At 38.6% G+C, this 22,038-nt stretch overlaps 1 protein-coding gene across 3 annotated transcripts in view; it reads left to right on the plus strand.

The window, feature by feature from the left end:
- Positions 1–22,038, plus strand: part of NXPE3 (neurexophilin and PC-esterase domain family member 3) — a 44,370-nt gene that overhangs the window by 13,927 nt on the left and 8,405 nt on the right. For all 3 annotated transcript variants that reach the window (XM_040484395.1, XM_040484397.1, XM_040484396.1), the window contains 2 exons: positions 7,303–8,057; positions 15,488–15,561. In XM_040484395.1, coding sequence (XP_040340329.1) covers positions 7,303–8,057; positions 15,488–15,561 — 829 coding nt within the window. The remainder of the gene's footprint in view (positions 1–7,302; positions 8,058–15,487; positions 15,562–22,038) is intronic.

A 22,038-nucleotide genomic window follows, 5' to 3' on the forward strand; every position in this document is an offset into this window, starting at 1 on the left:
ACAGTAGCTATAGTTACTTTTAATACTTTTTCCATTTAACTTTAATGCTGTAGTTAAGTGGCTAACACACTATTCTATTATAGAATTAGAGTTTTCTAATTTTGACTGTATATTTATTTTTACTATTATGTTCTCATGTCACCAATTAGTATCTTTTCATTTCAGCTTGAAAAACTCTTTTCAGCATTTCTTGTAAGGCTGATGTAGTGGTGATGAACTCCCTCAGCTTTTGTTTGTCTAGGAAAGTCTTTATTTCTTCTTCATATCTGAAAGCTAACTTTCCCTGATACAGTATTTTTGGCTGGCAGTTATTTTCTTTCAACACTTTGAATATGTCATTTCACTCTTTCCTGGCCTGTAGGGTTTCTGTTGAGAAATCTGCTGATAGCCAAATGGGTGTTCCTTTGCAGATTATAGTCTTTTCTTCAGGCTGCTTTCAGGATTCTCGGTTTTTTGACAGTTTTATTATATTGTGTCATGGAGAAGGTCTTTTTGCATTGAGATATTAGGGTGATCTATTAGCTTTGTGAACTTGGTCATATAACTTGGAAAATTGGCAGCTATTATCTTTTTAAGTAAACTTTCTGACCCCTTTTCACTCTCTGTTCTTCCTCAAATCCCAATTATTCTAATATTTGTACATTTAACATCATTCTATAGATCATGTAAGCTGTCTGTGTTCTTTTTCATTCTTTTTTCTTCGTTCATTTCTGATTGGGTTATTTTAAAGTTTAATTTTCCAGTTCGCTTATTCTGTTTTCCATTTGAGATGCTCTACTGTAGATGCTTTCTGTTGAATTTTTTATTGCATTCATTGAATTTTTTTTTGCTTCTTTTTTATGATTTCTCTCTGTAGATTTCTTATTTTGTTGAATTATCTGGGTTTTCTTACAGTTTGTTGAGTTTCCTTAAATTCTTTATCAGATGGTGTTAAATTCTGTGCCTTTGAGATAGGTTATTGGAAGATTATTGTTATCTTTTGGTGATAATGTATTTCCTTGATTTTTCATGTTCCTGTAGATTTGCATTGCTGCTTTTACATTTAAAGTAGCAGACACTTCCTCAAATTTATACTATCTGCCTTCAGATGGGGTAAATTGTTTGTTGGTCCTATGATATCTGGGGTTTTCTCCACTCTTACATGGATACACCTTCCCCACATTTTTCCTTCTTCATATGGCATAATTCCTAAGCTTTTTTCTCTTCTGATTCTTACAACCCAGTAGGCTAGCCGCTCTTAATTTCTTTTGTTTTCCAGAAGGTGGCACTGTAACTCAGCTTTCTGGTTTCTTCTTTGCCCAGAGATACTAGTTTATTTTTCTGATAACACTCATTTATCAGACTTACACTTTCCACTTCACGTGGAAGGGTATGCGAAGAGCTGATGGCAGAATTGGGGGAGGTGTGAGTTTAGCACTCAGGGTGTTGGGGGTGCCTCATGGGTTTGGTGGGGAGATTGTCAGGTGAGATTCTCCCATAGGCTTGTGGACAGACTTTCTGCTAAAGTCCTCAGCAGTTAGCAGGACCTGCATCCTTTCAATGCCCTTTGATATTCTTATTTGCCTTTTTCCTGATCTCCTCCCTCCTACTAGACTCAGTACTCTGGGTGCTGCTAGAGAGAAATGGTTTTTTTTTTAGCAGCATCCCATTCAGCAAGGGTGGCTGAGCATTAACTCTCCACTCTCCTTTTCCCTCTTGGAAGATAGTTCAGCCTCTGCACTGTGTTGTGTTGGGGGAGGGGAAGCACTGGCAGAGTTCCTGTTAACCCCTCCACTACATCACCAGTGGCATACTAGCATCTCCTCTAGGGAATGCTGGATTTCCACAGGTTCTTCCTCATTCACTGGGATCTGCCCAGGTCAGTACTCTTGAGGTTTTCCTCCCAACTGTGGCCGAGCGGGGTTGGTGTAAGTTCACTGGCAGCCTGTGCTGAGGTCTGTCTGCCTATTACCAGATGCACATATGGGCGAGACTTCTGGATTCCTGGCATATGGTGCTGTTTCCCACAACTCCCATAAAGGCATTTTTGTTTGTGGATGAATGCCTAATTCACTGTTGAAAGGGGGACAAAAAGAAGTAATGTATCAGGCTGTTACCATGCTGATGTCAACTCTGCTAAGGGAAAAATTTCAAAGTCATTTTTGTTTTCCTCCATTACTTTTTAAAATTAACAAATAACACCATGTTCTTCTTTCTTTCTTTCCTTCTTTCTTTCTTTCTTTCTTATTTTTTAAAATGTTTAATTTTGAGAGAGAGACAGAGTGTGAGCAGGGGAGGGGCAGAGAGAGGGACACACAGAATCCAAAGCAGGCTCCAGGCTCTGAGCTGTCAGCACAGAGCCTGACACAGGGCTCAAACACATGGGCTCGAACTCACGAACCACCAGATCATGCCCTGAGCTGAAGTTGGATGCTCAACTGACTGAGGCACCCAGGTACCCCCCTACCATGTTCTCCTTTAAAATAAAGGCTCCTAATGAAATCTTTTCAACTGAAAATGTCTGTATGTAAGTGTAGAATGAAAGGGAAAAAAATACAGAGTCTGAGAACTCTAAAGGATTAAAAATCCCTTATATATTTTGGGGTTATTTTTACCTTGTATGGGATTATTTTTTACCATGTATAAGTTATTTTTATTGTTTATTTATTTTGAGAGAGAGAGAGAGCACACGCAGGAAGGGACAGAGAGAGAGGGAGAGAGAGAGAGAGAGAACCCTAGGGCCTGATATGGGGCTTGATCCCACGAATTGTGAGATCATGACCTGAGCCAAAGTCAAGAGTAGAACATTTAACTGACTGAATCACCCAGGTGCCCCTGCCGTGTATAAGATTTTGAAGTGTTTTGGCATAGGTGGGGAGCTTGAGGAGTTTGTTTGGCATAGGTGGGGAGCTTGAGGCTCTACATTGAGCCAGCCAAGTGTCCCCTGAAGACTTTTTTAAGAGAACTTTTATGTTTAAAGCAGAATTTTTTTTATTATTTTTAAATTTTAATTTAGTATAGCTGGCATACGGTGTTATACTAGTTTTAATTAGTGTATTAGTTATATTATGTGTACAACATAGTGATTCAACAATTCTATACATCATTACTCAGAACTCATCATCATAAATGTTCTCTTAATCCCTTTCACTTGTTTCACCCACGCTCTCACCCATCTCCCCTCTGATATGCTTTATTTTGTCTTGTTTTGTTTATTTTATTTTATTTTATTTATCAAATAGGCTTCATGCTCAGCACAGAGCCAATGCAGGGCTTGAACTTACAACCCTGAGATCAAGACCTGAGCTGAGATCAAGAATAGGACACTTAACTGACTGAGCCACCCGGATGCCCCTGATATAGTTTATTTTAAATGAGTAGCCTCTTAAAGTTATTTTTTTCAACAAGAACATTTTTACTTGAAGCATATTTTAGAGTACATGGCTCTAAAAGATATATATAAAACATTCCATCCAAGAAAAATAGAATAACATTTTCTTCAAGTACACACATAGAAGAATCCTCTGGTTAAATAACATAAAAAGAGACATAACAAACATTACAATTTTAAGAAGACTAAAATCATACCAAGTATATTTTCCAACCACAGTGGTACAAACTAAAGATGAATAATGAAACAAAGCTGAAAAATCTACAATGTATTTCTTCTTTTTTTAATGTTTATTTTTGAGAGAGAGACAGAGAGAGACAGAGAGAGAGAAAGACAGAATGTGAGTGGGGGAGGGGCAGAGAGGGAGGGAGAAACAGAATCTGAGGTAGGCTCCAGGCTCTGAGCTGTCAGCAGAGTCGGATGTGGGGCTTGAACCCACAAACTGCGAGATCATGACCTGAGCCAAAGTCAGATGCTTAATTGACTGAGCCACCTAAGCAACCCCCCAAAATCTACAACGTAAATACTAAATTTTAATATGTAAATATTAACACGCTACTGCACAAGCAGTTGGCCCAACAAGAAATTAAATGGCAAATCAAAATATGTCTCGAAACAAAAGGAAAAAAAACACAACCTTCCAAAACCTGTAGGATGCAGCAAAAGCAGATGAGTGAATTTTATGCTATAAATGCTCATATTAGGAAAAAAATTTGAAGTAAACAACATTACACCACAAGGAACTAGAAAAAAGAAACTTAGCTGAAATTTAGTAGAGGAAGGAAATAATAAAGAAAAATCAGGAATAAATAAGAGACCAGAATAAATAATAACATCGAAAGTAATGACCAATTTTTCCAAAAAATGAACAAAGTTGGTAATTTTCTTAATTACATTAGCTAAGAAAAAAGAGGACTCAAAAACCAAAATGAGAAATGGAAGAGAAAACAATACAACAGATAACCACAGAAATCAATAGTGTGATAACAGATTACTATAAACAATTATAAACTAAAAAAATCAGATAACTTAGAAGAAAAAACTCCAGATAATTCCTAAAAAATGTGGAAGTTACGAAGATTGAATCATGAATCTTGAATCCAAGAGGTGGGAAATCTTCTTAGACCAATAACAAAAATGGAGGTTGAATTAGGAATAAAAAAATCTCCCAGCAGTGAAAAGCTCAAGACCACCTGGTTTCATTGGTGAAATCTACCAATCATTAAAAACAATAATAATTAATGGAAATCTTTATCAAAATCTTATGAATAATGGAATAGAGGGAACACTACCCTGTACCAAAGCAATATAAAAACAATACAAGAACAAAAAAGTCTGGTTTGTCCAATATAAGTATTGCTACTAGGACTGGATTTTCTATTCTTTTGACACCCATTTGCATGATAGGTGTTTCTCCACCCCCTTACTTTTAATCTGCAGGTGTCTTTAGGTCTAAAATGAGTCTCTGGCAGGTTTAAAGCAAAATTGACCAGAAATGTTTTTCTGTTAGTTTCAGCCTCTTGATTACCACTGTTCTGGACTGGTCCTCATGGTTCTTATTATGACTGCCAGCAGGACACTTTGAAAAACAACAGGTTTTATTATTCATGGGTCCTGGAAGGTATACAACACACCTGGGGTCACACAGTGAGGTCATGGGTAGAGAAAGAAAAGAGTGTGGGCTTGGGGTTCTGCTGTTTTTGGGGTCCATGGGTAGGGGCATGGGGTTTCACAGGTTCATTCTTTATTGGTGAATTTAAAACATAAGAGTGGGAATTTAAAGCACAGGGGATGGTCAGTTATCTAAATCAACCAAGATCTCTAAAGCAAAGGAGCCTTGTGTGGGAGGTGGTAGCCTGGCTCTTTAGTCATTTGACTGCCAGTGTGTTTTACTGAGATAGCTGTCTTTGAAGTGGAATTGAAGTCAGGCACTTGCATGACAAAATAGAAAGAAATGATTGTCAGGGCTTACATTGTAGGAAGATGACAGAGATTTCCCACATACTCTTCACCCCTTTACATGCTTAGCCTCTCCCATTATTATTATTTTTTCAATATATGAAATTTATTGTCAAATTGGTTTGCATACAACACTCAGTGCTCATCCCAAAAGGTGCCCTCCTCAATACCCATCACCCACCCTCCCCTCCCTCCCACCCCCCCATCAACCCTCAGTTTGTTCTCAGTTTTTAACAGTCTCTTATGCTTTGGCTCTCTCCCACTCTAACCTCTTTTTTTTTTTTTTCCCTTCCCCTCCCCCATGGGTTTCTGTTAAGTTTCTCAGGATCCACATAAGAGTGAAACCATATGGTATCTGTCTTTCTCTGTATGGCTTATTTCACTTAGCATCACACTTTCCAGTTCCATCCACGTTGCTACAGAAGGCCATATTTCATTCTTTCTCATTGCCACGTAGTATTCCATTGTGTATATAAACCACAATTTCTTTATCCATTCATCAGTTGATGGACATTTAGGCTCTTTCCATAATTTGGCTATTGTTGAGCCTCTCCCATTATTATGTCACTCACCAGAACAGTAAACATTTTGTTTTTTAAGTTTGTTTGTTTGTTTATTTATTTATTTATTTATTTATTTATTTATTTATTTATTTATTTATTTATGTAGAGAGAAAGAGTGAGCGTGGGCAGGGGCAGAGAGAGAGAGAGAGAGAGAGAGAGAGAGAGAGAGAGAGAGAGGAGAGGGAGGAAGCCAAGCATGTTCCACACACTGTCAGTGTGGGGTGGATCTTACCAACTGGGAGATCATCACCTGAGTCAAAATTAAGAGTCAGGTGCTTAACTGACTGGGCCCCCCAGGTGCCCCAGAATGGTACATTTTTTAACCAAGGATAAACCTACCTTGACGTATCATCACCCAAGGTCCATAGTTTACCTTAGGATTCTCTGTTGGTTTTGTATATTCTACAGGTTTAGACAAATGTGTAATGATAACTGTCCATTATTATAGCGTTATACAGAGTATTTTCTCTCCCTAAAAATCCTCTCAGCTGTCTGCCATTTCTTTTTGATTCTTTCTGGGAGTTTCTATCTCTGTCTTTACAGTGCCTATCTGTTCTTTCATGTTGTCTGCTTTTTCCCTTAGAGGCCTTATAGATATTAATTATACTTGTTTTATTTTTATTTAAAAATTTTTGTATATAATTTATTGTCAAATAATCATACTTGTTTTAAATTACTGGTCTGATTATTCCATCAACTCTGCCATAGCTGAGTCTGGTTCTGATGCCTTATTTGTGTTTTCAAACTATGTGTTTTGTCTTTTAGTATGTCTTACAATTTTTTGTTGAAAGCTGGACATGATGTACTGGGTAAAGGAAACTCTGATAAATAAGTTTTTAGTGGTGAGGTGTGAGGGAGGTGAAGCGATTTATAGTCCTATGAGTGACTCTCAGTCCTTTAGGGAGCCTTTGGTATGGGGCTGTGAACTTCAAAAGTGCTTCTCAGTCCTCCCCAACACTCTTTAAGTTGGATAGATGGTTAGAATGGGCTGGAGCTGGGTATGTTCCCTACCCCAGTTTGGTTAAGTTCTGATAAAACCCCAATAGATTAGGCTCTGGTAAAATAGTTTCTCTTGGGGGCAGGCCTTGTTAAGAAGAACAGAATGCTCTATTATATTTCAAAATGATTCCTTTTCTTCTTGTTTTGCTGGAAGTCTGATATTTATTACAGGAACTTGATTGAGCTCCCAGAGGTGAGATCCACAGTGTGGAGATCTCTTTATGACTTTATTCCTCATCCTGATGTCACTGTGTTATAATAAGATAGCCCTGTTAAACTAGTAAGCTCTGGGTTTGAGACAATGTCATACCAAGTAGTTTTATTAAAATTAAACTGAAGCAGAGATATATTTGGCTGATATAAGGAAATTTATTATAGCTGTGGTTTCTGTTTTTATGTTTCTGTCTTCAGTACTTGGACCATGAGACTGTTTCAGCCACATTCATCGACAGCAGTGGACAGTTTGTTTCCTCCCAGATGACAAGAATTAGCCGGAATCCTTACTGTGGCTATGAGCATCAAGCTCTGTCCAGCAGGGAGCGCACGGAGGAGGACTCCCTGCTGGCTGCCTTACAGTGGCAGGTGCCTGATGTGGGTCCATTCCCCTTTGTGAAGAGCACTGACCCTTCTTCCAGCTACTTTGTTATCTTGAACTCCGCAGCCTTCTTCAAGGTGGGAAGCCAGCTAGAAGTGCTGGTTCATGTGCAGGATTTTCAAAGAAAGCCCAAGAAGTATGGTGGAGACTACCTGCAGGCCAGGATCCACTCCCCTAAGCTGCAGGCAGGGGCTGTGGGCAGAGTGGTAGACTACCAGAATGGGTTTTACAAGGTCTTCTTTACTCTGCTCTGGCCAGGCAAAGTTAAAGTGTCCATATCTCTGGTCCACCCCACTGAGGGGATCAGAGTTCTTCAGCGCCTGCAGGAAGAGAAACCACACAGAGTCTATTTCAAGAGTCTCTTCCGTTCAGGAAGAATTTCTGAAACCACTGAGTGCAATGTGTGTCTTCCTGGGAGTCTTCCCCTGTGTAACTTTACAGATGTCTACACTGGAGAGCCCTGGTTCTGCTTCAAACCAAAGAAGCTCCCTTGCAGTAGCAGAATTAACCATTTCAAAGGTGGATACCTGAAGGGCCTCCTAACTGCTGAAGAGACTGCTTTCTTCCAGAGGTAGGTGTTTCTTGTTCCAGGGGATAATTTTAAGGTCCTTTTCCACTGTTTTTGTCTCAATTAGGTGACATCATCCCACTTAGAAGACTTTCTTGTTTTGGTTATTTGCTTTATATAACTTTCTGAAGTTGGCCCTATTTGGGAGAAGTAGCGAATAGGAAAATAAATAAATATTTATATTTTGTGAATAGTTTTTATTTTTATTTATTTATTTTAAAGTATTTTTAGATTTTTAAAAATGTTTAAGGGATCTGTACACCCAACGTGGGGCTCAAACCCACAACCCCAAGATCCAGAGTTGCATGCTCCAGTGACTGAGCCAGCCAGTGCCCCCTTGTGAATAGTTTTTAGAAAGTGAAGCTTAGAGCTTCTTCTAGTTCAAATTAAAGACCTTTTACCCTCAGATTTATGTTTTACTTCAGAACTACATAGCACATGGATAACTATATAAGAAAGATCACTTATTCACAGAACAGATGAAAAACATCGCCCAAGAACAGGGTGACAAGAGGTCTTGTAGTCAGAACACTGTTTTATCTTCATGTCTAATAAGCTAAAAAATTTTCAGGAGCACCTAGGTGGCTCAGTCAGTTAAGCAGCCTACTCTTGGTTTCATCTCAGGTCATGATCTCACGGTTTGTGAGATTGAGCCCTGCTTTGGGCTCTGTGCTGACGGTGCAGAGCCTGCTTGGGATTCTCTCTTTCCTATCTCTCCCCTGCTTGGGCTTTCTCTCTCTCTCTCTCTCAAAATAAATAAATAAACTTTAAAAACATTTTTTTAAATTTATATATGAAATTTATTGTCAAATTGGTTTCCATACAACACCCAGTGCTCATCCCAAAAGGTGCCCTCCTCAATACCCATCACCCACCCTCTCCTCCCTCCCACCCCCCATCAACCCTCAGTTTGCTCTCAGTTCTCAACAGTCTCTTATGCTTTGGCTCTCTCCCACTCTAACCTCTTTTTTTTTTTTTTTTCCTTCCCCTCCCCCATGGGTCCCTGTTAAGTTTCTCAGGATCCACATAAGAGTGAAACCATATGGTATCTGTCTTTCTCTGTATGGCTTATTTCACTTAGCATCACACTCTCCAGTTCCATCCACGTTGCTACAAAAGGCCATATTTCATTTTTTCTCATTGCCACGTAGTATTCCATTGTGTATATAAACCACAATTTCTTTATCCATTCATCAGTTGATGGACATTTAGGCTCTTTCCATAATTTGGCTATTGTTGAGAGTGCTGCTATGAACATTGGTGTACAAGTGCCCCTATGCATCAGTACTCCTGTGTCCCTTGGATAAATTCCTAGCAGTGCTATTGCTGGGTCATAGGGTAGGTCTATTTTTAATTTTCTGAGGAACCTCCACACTGTTTTCCAGAGCGGCTGCACCAATTTGCATTCCCACCAACAGTGCAAGAGGGTTCCCGTTTCTCTTAAAAACATTTTTAAGTGACATATTATCAGTTGTTAAAATCATATACTGATAGGAAAAGGACTATGAATATGATAACATTGCTGGGTTGACTTAACGGTAAACATGGGAAACCAGGAATATCACGGCAAACTATGTTTTTTAAATTAACAGTTAGGGAAATTTTTGCATTATTGTGTACAAATTTCTCTTGTGGAACATAAGTCTAAAACTTTTTCAGCGGAAAATGCGGAATAATGTGCAGAGTGGAATGTATGGGATCAGTATGGATTAAATGTTTTCTTCAACATTTCGTACAGTTCTGAAGTAAAATAGCATGCCTTAGGAAAAAAATTATAAAATCCATATGGCCAAAAAGTCCAATTACTTGACAGAATGTAAAAATGCCTTTTATTTTTTTATTGAAATAAATACTTAAAAATACTCCTTGGTGGAGAGGTAGTTTTGTTGAGTACCTCTGGGCAACCGTAAAAATTTTATGTTTTATGCCCACTTCTTACTCAGTGAGGGAAATGTTCCTACTATAACGTATGTAGGAGCTTCTCAAACAAAGCTCTGATTTTTCATTTCTGGAGTCTGCTTTTGGTCGTATCGGTTTTAAATACATGTTTGCTGGACTGATGCCATGCTTTTAGAGGGATGCTCTTAGATGCCAGCAGAGGGAGCACTATTCAATGTATTTACTGTACTGTTCTTCAGAAAACTGTCTAGTTTGTCGTGTAGCTGAGTATACAAGGACTTTAGCTTTAGTTTTAATCCTGGGTTCAATTTCAGACACGTTATTTATCAATGACGGTGAGCAGATGATTTCAGGTCTGTGTACTTTTTGCCTGTGTGTGAAGACTGCTCAGTTCTTCCCCTTTAGGGTTGTGTTGTCAGTCTCCTTAGTGGCTTAGCAAAAAAGAGGAAGCACAGCTTATAACTTACTGAAATTCCATGTGGAAAACAGTGGGAGAAAAATTTGAGAGTAAGTGTAAAATTTAAGAATATTCCTGACACTAAATCCTACCATTAAAACCAGAAAACACCTGTGAATTGTGAAGGATGAAATAATTATGTCTCTGTCCTTACTTGCACATCCTGGATGAGGCTGACTGATGGCACTTTGTGGTAGAATCATTAAGAAATTCTACTTACCTAGAAGTTTGCTGATAAGATGTTGCTTGAGGTAACATTTTTGGGAATCAAACATCTGATAGTTCTGCTACTGATTTTTTTCTTGCATTGTTTATTAGAATTCTGAAATTTTACATCAGCTAACTAAAAAGAAGAAGATTGAAATTGATTTTTTGAGGTGTCCTTGGGTATGCTTTTTTGAGCTCATGGCCTGAATATGTTAAGCTGATACCCATTTTTACCTTTTTTCCTTGGTGGCTCATAGCATTGCTTAATTCAGAAAGGATTAAGCTTAGCTTTGGTCTTTGGTTCTCTAAATAACAGTTGGACAATTAAGGTGATCTAATCTTTGTTCTTTACTCCTAAAAAATGTTGGTTTTAGAAAGAACAACAGTACTTTGCTTAAAAGATTCTATTAATATAAAGGAAGGCTTTTTGAAAGAATGAGGTTCTCACATGAAAAGCTTCCCATATATTTTAGCATCATTTCATATTTTCTTTTTTCTAACTTTGTGCTTAAAAAAACTTTCAAATCATTAGAAACACTGCAAGAATAATAAAAATGAACATCCATATAGCTTTAACTTAGATTCACCATTGTTAATGTTTTGCCACATTTGCTTTCTCTCTCTTTCTCTTTGTATGTGTGTTTATATATATGTCTGTTGATGTATAATTATCCCCCTTCCCAGAGCATTTGAGAGTAAGTTGCAGACAACATGGTGTTGCACCTCATGGGTATGCATCTCCTGGCACATGAACTTTCTCCAACATATAACTGTAACATATTTATCACACTTGGGGCATTTATCATTAATACAATACTATTATTGAATATACAGTCCGTACTCAAGTTTCTCTGATTGTCCCAATAATGTCCTTTATAGCTGTCATTTTTATTTTAACTAATCTAACCTATGATTACTTACAATGTGTTTAGTTATCCTTTCTTTTAAATTTTATTTATTTATTTTGGGAGAGACAGAGAGAGAACACAAACAGGAGAGGGACAGAGAGGCGGGGACAGAGGATCTGAAGGGGGCTCTGTGCTGACAGCAGAGAGCCCCATGCGGGGCTCGAACTCACAAAATGTGAGATTGTGCCCTGAGCCAAAGTTAGACGCTTAACCAACTGACTAAGCTACTCAGGCACCCTCAGTTATCTCTTTAATCTTTAATTTGGATGAGGTTTCTAGCTTGTGTTTTTTTGTTTGTTTGTTTGATTTTTTGTTTATTTATTTTGAGAGAGACAGAGACAGTGTGAGCAGGGGAGGGGCAGAGAGAGAGGGAAAGAGAGAGAATCCCAAGCAGGCTCCACCCTGCTATTGCAGAGCCAGATGTGGGTCTCAAACTCATGAAGAGATCATGACCTGAGCCAAAACCAAGAGTCGGACACTCAACTGACCGAGCCATCCAGGCGCCCCCTCTAGCATGTTTTTCACAACATTAAGGTTTTGATGTCACTGCTTTGTAGATGTCCCTTAATTTTGATTTGCTGCTTTATTGTTTCTACGTGACCAGATTGAGGTTAAACATTTTTACAGGAAAATTTCAAAGGGCAAATTTTCTTCTTTTCCTTATCTTAAAGCTCTCCCACGAAAGCAGTTTATTTGTGCTGTTTTAAAAGTCATGTTCTCGGGGCGCCTGGGTGGCGCAGTCGGTTAAGCATCCGACTTCAGCCAGGTCACGATCTCGCGGTCCGGGAGTTCGAGCCCCGCGTCAGGCTCTGGGCTGATGGCTCAGAGCCTGGAGCCTGTTTCCGATTCTGTGTCTCCCTCTCTCTCTGCCCCTCCCCCATTCATGCTCTGTCTCTCTCTGTCCCAAAAATAAATAAACGTTGAAAAAAAAATTTTAAAAGTCATGTTCTCTCCTAAATGTAACTTATTTAAACTATTTTCTAAACATACAGTTGACCCTTAAAAGTCTCAGGATTTAGACGTGCGAACCATCTGCACAGTCAAAAATCTGCTATAACTTTTGATTTCCCAAAGACTTTACTAATATTCTACCATTGACCAGAACCTTTACTGATAAGAACAGTTGATTAACACATATTTTGTATGCTGTATGTATTATATATACTGTAGTCTTATAGTAAAGTAGGCTAGAGAAAAGAAAATGTTAAGAAAATCATTAGGAACAGAAAATACATTTACAGGACTGTACTGCATTTATTGAAAAAATCCATGCATAAGTGGAGCTGCACAGTTCAAAGCCATGTTGTTCACACAAAAGACCTTGAATAGTCAAAGTAATATTGAAGAAGAAAACCAAAGCAGGAGGCATCACAATCCCAGACTTTAGCCTGTACTACAAAGCTGTAATCATCAAGACAGTATGGTATTGGCACAAAAACAGGCACATAGAACCAATGGAATAAAATAGAGATTCCAGAATTGGACCCACAAATGTATGGCAAACTAATCTTTGACAAAGCAGGAAAGAATATCCAAATCAGGAAAGAATGGAAAAAAAATAGTCTGTTTAACAAATGGTGCTGGGAGAACTGGACAGCAACATGCAGAAGAATGAAACTAGACCATTTTCTTACACCATTCACAAAGATAAACTCAAAATAGATGAAGGACCTGAATGTGAGACAGGAAACCATCAAAACCCTAGAGGAGAAAGCAGGAAAAAACCTCTCTGACCTCAGCCATAGCAATTTCTTACTTGACACATCTCCAAAGGCAAGGGAATTAAAAGCAAAAATGAACTATTGGGTTCTTGTGAAGATAAAAAGCCTCTGCACTGCAAAGGAAACAATCAGCAAAACTAAAAGGCAACCGACGGAATGGGAAAAGATATTTGCAAATGACATATTGGACAAAGGGCTAGTATCCAAAATCTATAAAGAACTCACCAAACTCCCCACCTGAAAAACAAATAATCCAGTGAAGAAATGGGCAGAAGACATGAATAGACACTTTCTAAAGAAGACAACCAGATGACCAACAGGCACATGAAATGAAAAGATGCTCAACATCACTCCTCATCAAGGAAATACAAATCAAAACCACACTGAGATACCACCTCATGCCAGTCAGAGTGGCTAAAATGAACAAATCAGGAGACTATAGATGCTGGCGAGGATGTGGAGAAAGGGAACCCTCTTGCACTGTTGGTGGGAATGCAAACTGGTGCAGCCATTCTGGAAAACAGTGTGGAGGTTCCTCAAAAAATTAAAAATAGATCTACCTTATAACCCAGCAACAGCACTGCTAGGAATTTACCCAAGGGATACAGGAGTACTGATGCATAGGGGTACTTGTACCCCAATGTTTATAGCAGCACTTTCAACAATAGCCAAATTATGGAAAGAGCCTAAATGCCCATCAACTGACAAATGGATAAAGAAGATGTGGTTTATATATACAATGGAATATTACTTGGCAATGAGAAAGAATGAAATAAATTATATATATATATATATATATATATATATATATATATATACACACACATACATACGTGTGTGTGTGTATAATAAAGATTGAATGTTAGTTTAAGAAAAAAATAAAGAAATAATGGCTGCAAACTTCCAAAATGTTTGAAAAAAAGAAATGATCCTCTTGTAGGCAGCAAACAAAACAAAACAAAACAAAACAAAACAAAACAAAAACATGTTGTTCAAGGTCAGCTGCACTGCCTTCCTTCCTTGTTTCTTGTCTCCCTATTAGAATGTCATTTCCCTGAAGGAGGAGATGCTGTGTGTCTTGTTTATTGTTACATCCCTGACATCTAGGACAGTGCCGGGCCCATAGTAGAAGCTTAAAAATTACATTTTTATTTTATTAAAAAAATTCAATTCCAGTGTGGTTAACATACAGTGTTATATTAGTGTCAGGTGTATAATATTGATTGTGATTCAACAGTTCCATATATTACTCAGTGCTAATCAATAGAAGTGTACTCTTTAATCTTCTTTACCGATTTCACTCATCTCCCTGCCCACCTTCCCTCTGGTGACCATCAGTTCTCCATAGTTTTTTGTACTATCTGTTTTTTGGTCTCTCTCTTTTTTTTCCTTTGTTCATTTAGAAGCTTAAGAATTATTTAAGAACATATCTCTTTTGAACTGATTTTTGATAAAACAAAATATTGTGATTCAAGTTCACATATCAAGAATTTGGAAAGTTAGCATTTTATTTTTTTGTCTGTTTTTGGCCTAAGTGTAAGAGGTAATTGTTGTGACCCAGTTTCTGGCATAGTTATACCAAATTTCCAGTACTTTTTCCCTGGACTCCACACTCTCCCACTTTTTCACACAGCCCTCCATCTAATATTGTCCAAGCATGGACTCTAGCCCAGGGCCTGTGCTAAGTGCTGGAGACAAAAGGTGAGTGAAACACAATCTGTGTCACTGAGGAGTATGTTTTAGAAAGAGACACTACAGGGCCATACCAATGGTGAACAAAGTCCTGAAAGAGCACATATCTGGGGACAAGTGTCTCTAGTAGGACTCATCTCTGTTCTGGGCAAGGCCTAAGGAATCTGACCTGTGATTTAATGCTACATAGATTTATAATCTGAAAATTAGATAGTGACAGAATGGACATTCTCATCAGTGTGAGCCATTTTCCGAGTCCAAGGGGAATAAAGAATTGAAACCAGAATTTGTCATTTTAGAGATTATACTCTCAGGGCTATGTGGTGAAAAATTAAAAACCTATTTAATTTCTATTCACTTTATATATCCACATAACCTGCTTATTTTAAGAGACCTGGTTTATTAATTGATTGTGTTGAGTAGCATTTATAAGAATATTTCATCTTAAGGTTCTGTGAAATCCTGTTATTTTAATTTGCAAATGAAGATACATATGAGAAAGTAAATGTTCTCAAATCTAAACTTGTATTCTTCTTATTCCTTTTAAAGTGGTGTCAATATCAAAATGCCAATCAACTCCAGCGGACCTGATTGGGTGACTGTGATTCCCAGGAGAATAAAAGGTAAAAAGAATGAGCTTGATGATTTGTTGTTTTTCTTTTTTTTTTTTTTTAATTTTCTTTTTTTCAACGTTTATTTATTTTTGGGACAGAGAGAGACAGAGCATGAACGGGGGAGGGGCAGAGAGAGAGGGAGACACAGAATCAGAAACAGGCTCCAGGCTCTGAGCCATCAGCCCAGAGCCCGACGCGGGGCTGGAACTCACAAACCGCAAGATCGTGACCTGGTTGAAGTCGGACGCTTAACCGACTGCGCCACCCAGGCGCCCCTGTTTTTCTTGCTAAATGGGTTGAGGCTCTGTGGTTTCACTAATGTCATGAAAACTTCTTTAATATGCCATGGTTACTTCTGGGCACAATTGAAAATACTAAAAGAGCTTTTTAATTAAAATAAATCAGACCTTATGTGCATAATCTTGGGCTTTGCTATTTATACTGCTGTGAAAGTTGTCTTCTTCCCCTTCCCCTCTCTGGTTGGCTGCTCAAGAGACTTCGGTGCTATACTGTCCGATATGGTAGCTACTAGCCACACATGGCTATTTAAATTTAAATTAATTAAAATTAACTAAAAATTAAAATGTAATTCTTTTTTTTTAAACAAAATTTTTAATGTTTATTTATTTCTAAGAGAAAGAGAGAGAGAGCCAGAGCACAAGCAGGGGAAGGGCAGAGAGAGAGGGAGACACAGAATCCGAAGCAGGCTCCAGGCTCTGAGCTGTCAGTACAGAGCCCGATGCGGGGCCCGAACCCACAAACTGTGAGATCATGACCTCAGCCAAAGTCGGACACTTAACTGACTGAGCCACCCAGGCTCCCCTAAAATTTAATTCTTAAGTCACACATCCTAGGGAGCCATGTGTGGCTGGTGGCTACCATGTTGGGCAGCATTTTATATGGAATGTAGTGTATCCATCATTGCAGAAATTCTGTCGGATATCACTACTCTAGAGTTATCCAAGAAACGTGTATGAAATCGGCAAGGAGATTTTTAAAATCAAAAGCATTATGTTACTGAACTCTGGTTTTCTCAACGTGTGATCTCTGCATTAGCAGAATCAGCTAGAATTGCAGATTCTTAGGTCTTACCTCAGGCTACTGAATCAGAAACTCGGGCGTGGGGCCTAGCAATCTGAGTTTTAGCAAACCTTCCAGGTGATTTTGATCCATTGGCATTGGGTATTGTTAAAAGTAAAACAATATAGAGTAAATGTGTGTGTTCTGTTTTAGCCATGGTGACTTTTAGAAAGAAAGGATGAATATTATTAAGGAAACTTATGCAGATGGCAAGGCCCTTTTGGCTGTTGAAAGCATATATGACAGTATATATGATAGATACTGCACAGATACTGGCAAACACTATTGCCATAGGGCCTAGGCGTGCAATACATGTGAATCTAGCCAGGGTGGGTATTAGTCATAGGCATGCCTTGTGTGAATGGTGGGGGAAGAACCTAAGTGCAAGCACAGCCTGTCTATAGCTCTTGCTGCTTTGTTGTGCAGAAATGTGCTCACATGTATAGGGTTTCTTTTTTCCATGAACAAAAATCAGAACTCTTAATCCTTAATCTTTAAATGTAATATCTCCAGATTTCAAAACATTGGCATCCAATTGCAAACATTTAAAATATTGTGTGGGCTAAATAAAATTATTGTCTGTGGCCCAGATACAGCCAGGATACTGCCAGTCTATATATCTCTGGTCTCCACTATCATGTGCCACAAGAAATCTCAGTCTTTTCCAAATGAAAGCTGTATTTTATTTACTTGAAGCCAGTGAGTTACTAATTTTATTTAAATTTTTTTTCAACGTTTTTTTATTTATTTTTGGGACAGAGAGAGACAGAGCATGAACAGGGGAGGGGCAGAGAGAGAGGGAGACACAGAATCGGAAACAGGCTCCAGGCTCTGAGCCATCAGCCCAGAGCCCGACGCGGGGCTCGAACTCACGGACCGCGAGATCGTGACCTGGCTGAAGTCGGACGCTTAACCGACTGCGCCACCCAGGCGCCCCTTAAAAGATTCATATATGAAACATCATTAATAGAAATACTTTTATTTGCCTTTATTTGCCTGGGCCTCAACCTCGCGTCTATTCCCCCTAGTCCTGCACTCCTCATACTCTATCCTCTGCCCCAGCCCCAGTCTTCTGGCGTGGCTGCCTCAATCCTGGGTGTCTAGTGGGATGGTCAGCGGGTGGAGTTTTGGATGGTTTACCTGCACCTGACAGGTCTCGATGTTCAACCAGTAAGTGTTTGTGGGTTTGTGATGTACTGTTCTGTTTAGAGAGAAGACAGATTTTGGAACTAGTGAGACTTTTGATGGATTTTTAGAAGAAGAAAGAAACCGTGAATCAATAGGAGAATAGCTTGGCTTTGAGAAGACCACCTCAGAGCAGGTACATTACTGGAAGGAAAAGAGAAGGGCAGTTGCTTTACATAACATCAAAGACACCCAGCCTTGGAGGACTTCACTGCAGTTCACTCTCGTGACCAGCAGGGCGCACTCAAAGACCCTAAACCAAGGGCTCACATGCCTCCCACCTTCCCTATGTTCCTCCCTTCATTCCTTTCTTTCTCTTTTTTAATATATATATTTTTTGTTTTTGGAATATTTTAGACTTAAAATAAGTTACAAAAATAGTATAAAGTTCCTGTATAGCCTACACCCAGCTTCCCCTTATGCTAACATCTTATATAACCACAGAATACTTCCAAAACTAAGGTTTTAACATCAGTACAGTATCATTAACTAAGCTGTAGAGTTTACTTGGATTTCATGAGTTTTTCCACCAATGTCCTTTTTCTGTTTTAGAATCCCATGCAGAATCCCAGGTTGCATTTAGTCACCATGTTTCTTTAGTCTTACTTCTGTGACATTATCTTGACCTTTACACTTTGAAGAACTTTGGTCAAATATTTTTTAGAATGTTTCTAAATTTGGATTTTTAAATGTTTTCTAATGATTGGAATGAGAGTATGCATTTTTGGAAGAATAGCACAGAAATGATGTTGTGTCCTTTTAAGGGAGTACATGATGTCAATATGTTCTGTTAACAATGTTAAATTTGATCACCTGGTTAAAGTGGTGTCTGTCGGGGTTCTCTTCTCTGTATCCTGGGGGGATACTTTGAAACTGTGGTAGGCTGAATAATGGCCCCCAGAGATATCCAGATCTTAATCCCTCAAATTGGTGAACGTTGCTATATATGGATGGCAAAGGAAATTTTGCATGTGTGATTAAGCTAAGGGTCTAGAGATGGGGAGAGATTATCCAGATAATCTGAGTGGGCCCTAAATGCAATCACAAGTGTCCTTTTAAGAGGGAGGAAGAGGGAGATTTCATATAAAAGCAGAAGGCAATGTGACAGTGGAAGTAGAGAGAAATTTGAAGATGCCATGCTGCTGGCTTAACAAATGGAGAAAGAGGCCATGAGCCAAAGAATACAGGTGTGGAAGAGGAAAGGGAACAGATTCTTCCCTAGCTCCTCCAGAGAAAGCATGGCCTTACGGATACCTTGGATTTGGTATCGGTGATACTGATTTTGGATTTCTGGCCTCCCTCCAAAAGTGTAAGAGAATAAATTTGTGTTGTTTTAAGCCACTGAATATGTGGCAATCTGTTATAGTAGCCACAGGAAACTAATACAAAGACATCCTGGATGTCTCTGTATTCCATCAGGATGTACACATCCTATTTCTGCTTATACTTTCACCCACTAATTTTAGCATTCATTAATAGATCTTGTCAGCAGCAATTATTTGGGTGGTATTTAATGGTGACTTTCTAATCTCTCATTTCTAAGACATTTATTAATTGGAATTTTTCTGTAAGGAAGAGTTGTCCCTTCTTTCCAATTTATTTAATTATGTCCATATAGACTCATGGCTCATGATTATTTATCTCATTTTTTGGATTATTACCGAATTCAACTGTTATTTATTTTGTTGCTCTAATTGCTTCAATTTTGGCAATTGGGAACTTTTTCAATTTGGCCCCTATGCCCCTTTGACATGCTAACGTATATATGTACCTATGATACTTATATATGTGTATATGTATGTGTGTGTATGTATACATATATGTGTATATATATATGTGTGTGTGTGTGTGTGTGTGTGTGTGTATACACATTTTTTTCCTTAAGCACTTCCTTACTCTCTGACATGTTTCACACCCATTTGTGTGTTATTTGACCTGGACTTGGAAGGGTTCATAGTCTTTCCACTTTTATTATTTTACTTATGAATCCTATATTTTGAAGGGTTTTATTTCCCTATCAACATTTAAAAAAAGTATTAGTTAATTGATTTTCCTGCAAGTTAAACTTATTCTAAGATGCATATTTAGTCTGCTGAACTGTTTGAGATTACCTGTCTTCCCCCATGCATGGGTATAATTCCAGTCAAAAGCAAAGAAACATAGCTTTTAATTAGATGAAAATAGCTCATCAGGGATAAGTATCTGGTTTCTGACAGTCTTTCCCAGTGTCAGAATTGCTGCTGAATTTTTATTAGCACCTGTACTGTGGTCCCTAGATCATCATAGCCTGATAGAAGCCTTGATGGCTTCTAACCTCATCAACAACTAGAGTTCATATTTTGGGGGGAAGCTTACTGAGAGTTTGGGATAAAACTAGATTTAATAGCAACAGAATAAGCATTAACATCTTTGTAGCCTTTTGCTCTTTTCTTTATCTTTTTAAAAAATTAATTAATTATATTTTAGAAAGAAAGAGAGCCAGTGGGAGAGAGGGCCAGAAGGAGAGAGAGAGAGAGAGAGAAAGAGAGAGAGAGAGAGAGAGAGAGAGAGAGAGAATCCCAAGCAGGCTCCACACTCAGCACAGAGACCGTTGCAGGACCCAGGCTCAAGCCCACAACCCTGGGACTGTGACCAAAGCTGAAATCAAAAGTTGGACACTCAACTGACTGAGCCACCTAGGCACCCCTTTTCTTTATCTTTTGAGGTGTATCTTACATACAGTATAGTACGTGGATTGCAAATATATAGTACAATGGAATTTTACATTTGTATCTGTAACTGTGGTAGGTTGAATTCTAAGATGACTCCCACTGATCCATGCCTTTATATAATTCTTTTTCTCTTGAGTGTGGGAAGGACCTGTAAATGTGATAGTATATCACTCCCATGACTTTAAAAAAAGAGATACTATCCTGGGCAGACCTGACTTAATTGGATAAGCCCTCAATAGGGACCAAGTTCTTCTTGAAGAAATTCAAAGTGTGAGAAGGCTTCCATGTGAGCGGGATTCTTTGTTGCTGGCTCTAAAGATGGAGGAGGCCATGTGGCAAGAAATGTAGACAGTTTCTAGGAGCTGAAGGGCATTCCCTGGCTGACAGTGACCAAGGAAACAAGAAACTCAGTATTATAACCACAAGGAACTGAATCTGGCCAGTAATTGAATGGGGTTGGAAGCAGATTTCTCTTGTCTACAGAAAGGAACACAGTCCTGCTGTCAACCTGATTTCAACCTGTGAGACCCTTAGCAAGGAACCCAGCTATGTCATGCCCTGGACTCTTGGCAGAACTATGTGATATTAAATGTCTCTTGTTTTTAAGTTACTAAGTTTGTGGTGATTTGCCATGCACCAATAGAAAACTAATACAATTACTGCCACCCATACAAAGATATAGAATGTTTAGAACATATAGAATATTTCTAGCATTCCAGTGTTGCCCTTTATGATTAAAAACTATTAATACTACTACAGTATTGAACTTTCACAACAGCCCTTCAAAGTAACTAATAATTTACCCATTTTATTGGTAATTGAAGCAAGGTCCAGAGACTGATACGTCATCATTTTGACATCTGCTCTGTGTCTGATGCTAGACTAGACTCTGAGAATACAGGAGATGAGTAAGATGAGAGTTTTAAGTGATTTCTGGGGTCTCCTATTGGAGACATGGAGTCAGATGTAAACCAGGACCTCTGACTCGAGTCTAGCCCTTTTTCTGCTATCCCTTAATATGCTTGGGAGGTGTGGGGGAGGATGTCTTAACGTTTGGGTTTGTCTGCAGTAGTGGAGTTCATCAACTCTCTAGTTTCTAAATGCATCCAAATGGTGGAGTGAATGATAAAATAGTGTTTTATGTTGTTCGATGAAAACCAAACTAATGACTTTATGGATGAGACCTCACTATGAGGTTGTTTAGAAAATGGAAAGGTGCTATCACAACAAAGTGGACAAAGCTACTTTAAAAAAAAAAAAAAGGTTTATTTATTTATTTTGAGTAGGGGGGAAGAGAGAGAGAATCCAAAGCAAGTTCTGTACTGTCAGTGCAGAGCCCGAGCAGGGCATGAACTCAGGGAACCGTGAGATCGTGACCTGAGCCAAAACCAAGAGTTGGATGCTTAACCGACTGAACCACCCAGGCACCCCTGGACAAACCTATTTTATTTTATTTTATTTTATTTTATTTTAAATTTTTTTTCAATGTTTTTATTTATTTTTGGGACAG

Source organism: Herpailurus yagouaroundi, unplaced genomic scaffold (assembly GCF_014898765.1).
Source record: "Herpailurus yagouaroundi ecotype Mexico unplaced genomic scaffold, PumYag 162, whole genome shotgun sequence".
NCBI lineage: Eukaryota > Metazoa > Chordata > Mammalia > Carnivora > Felidae > Herpailurus > Herpailurus yagouaroundi.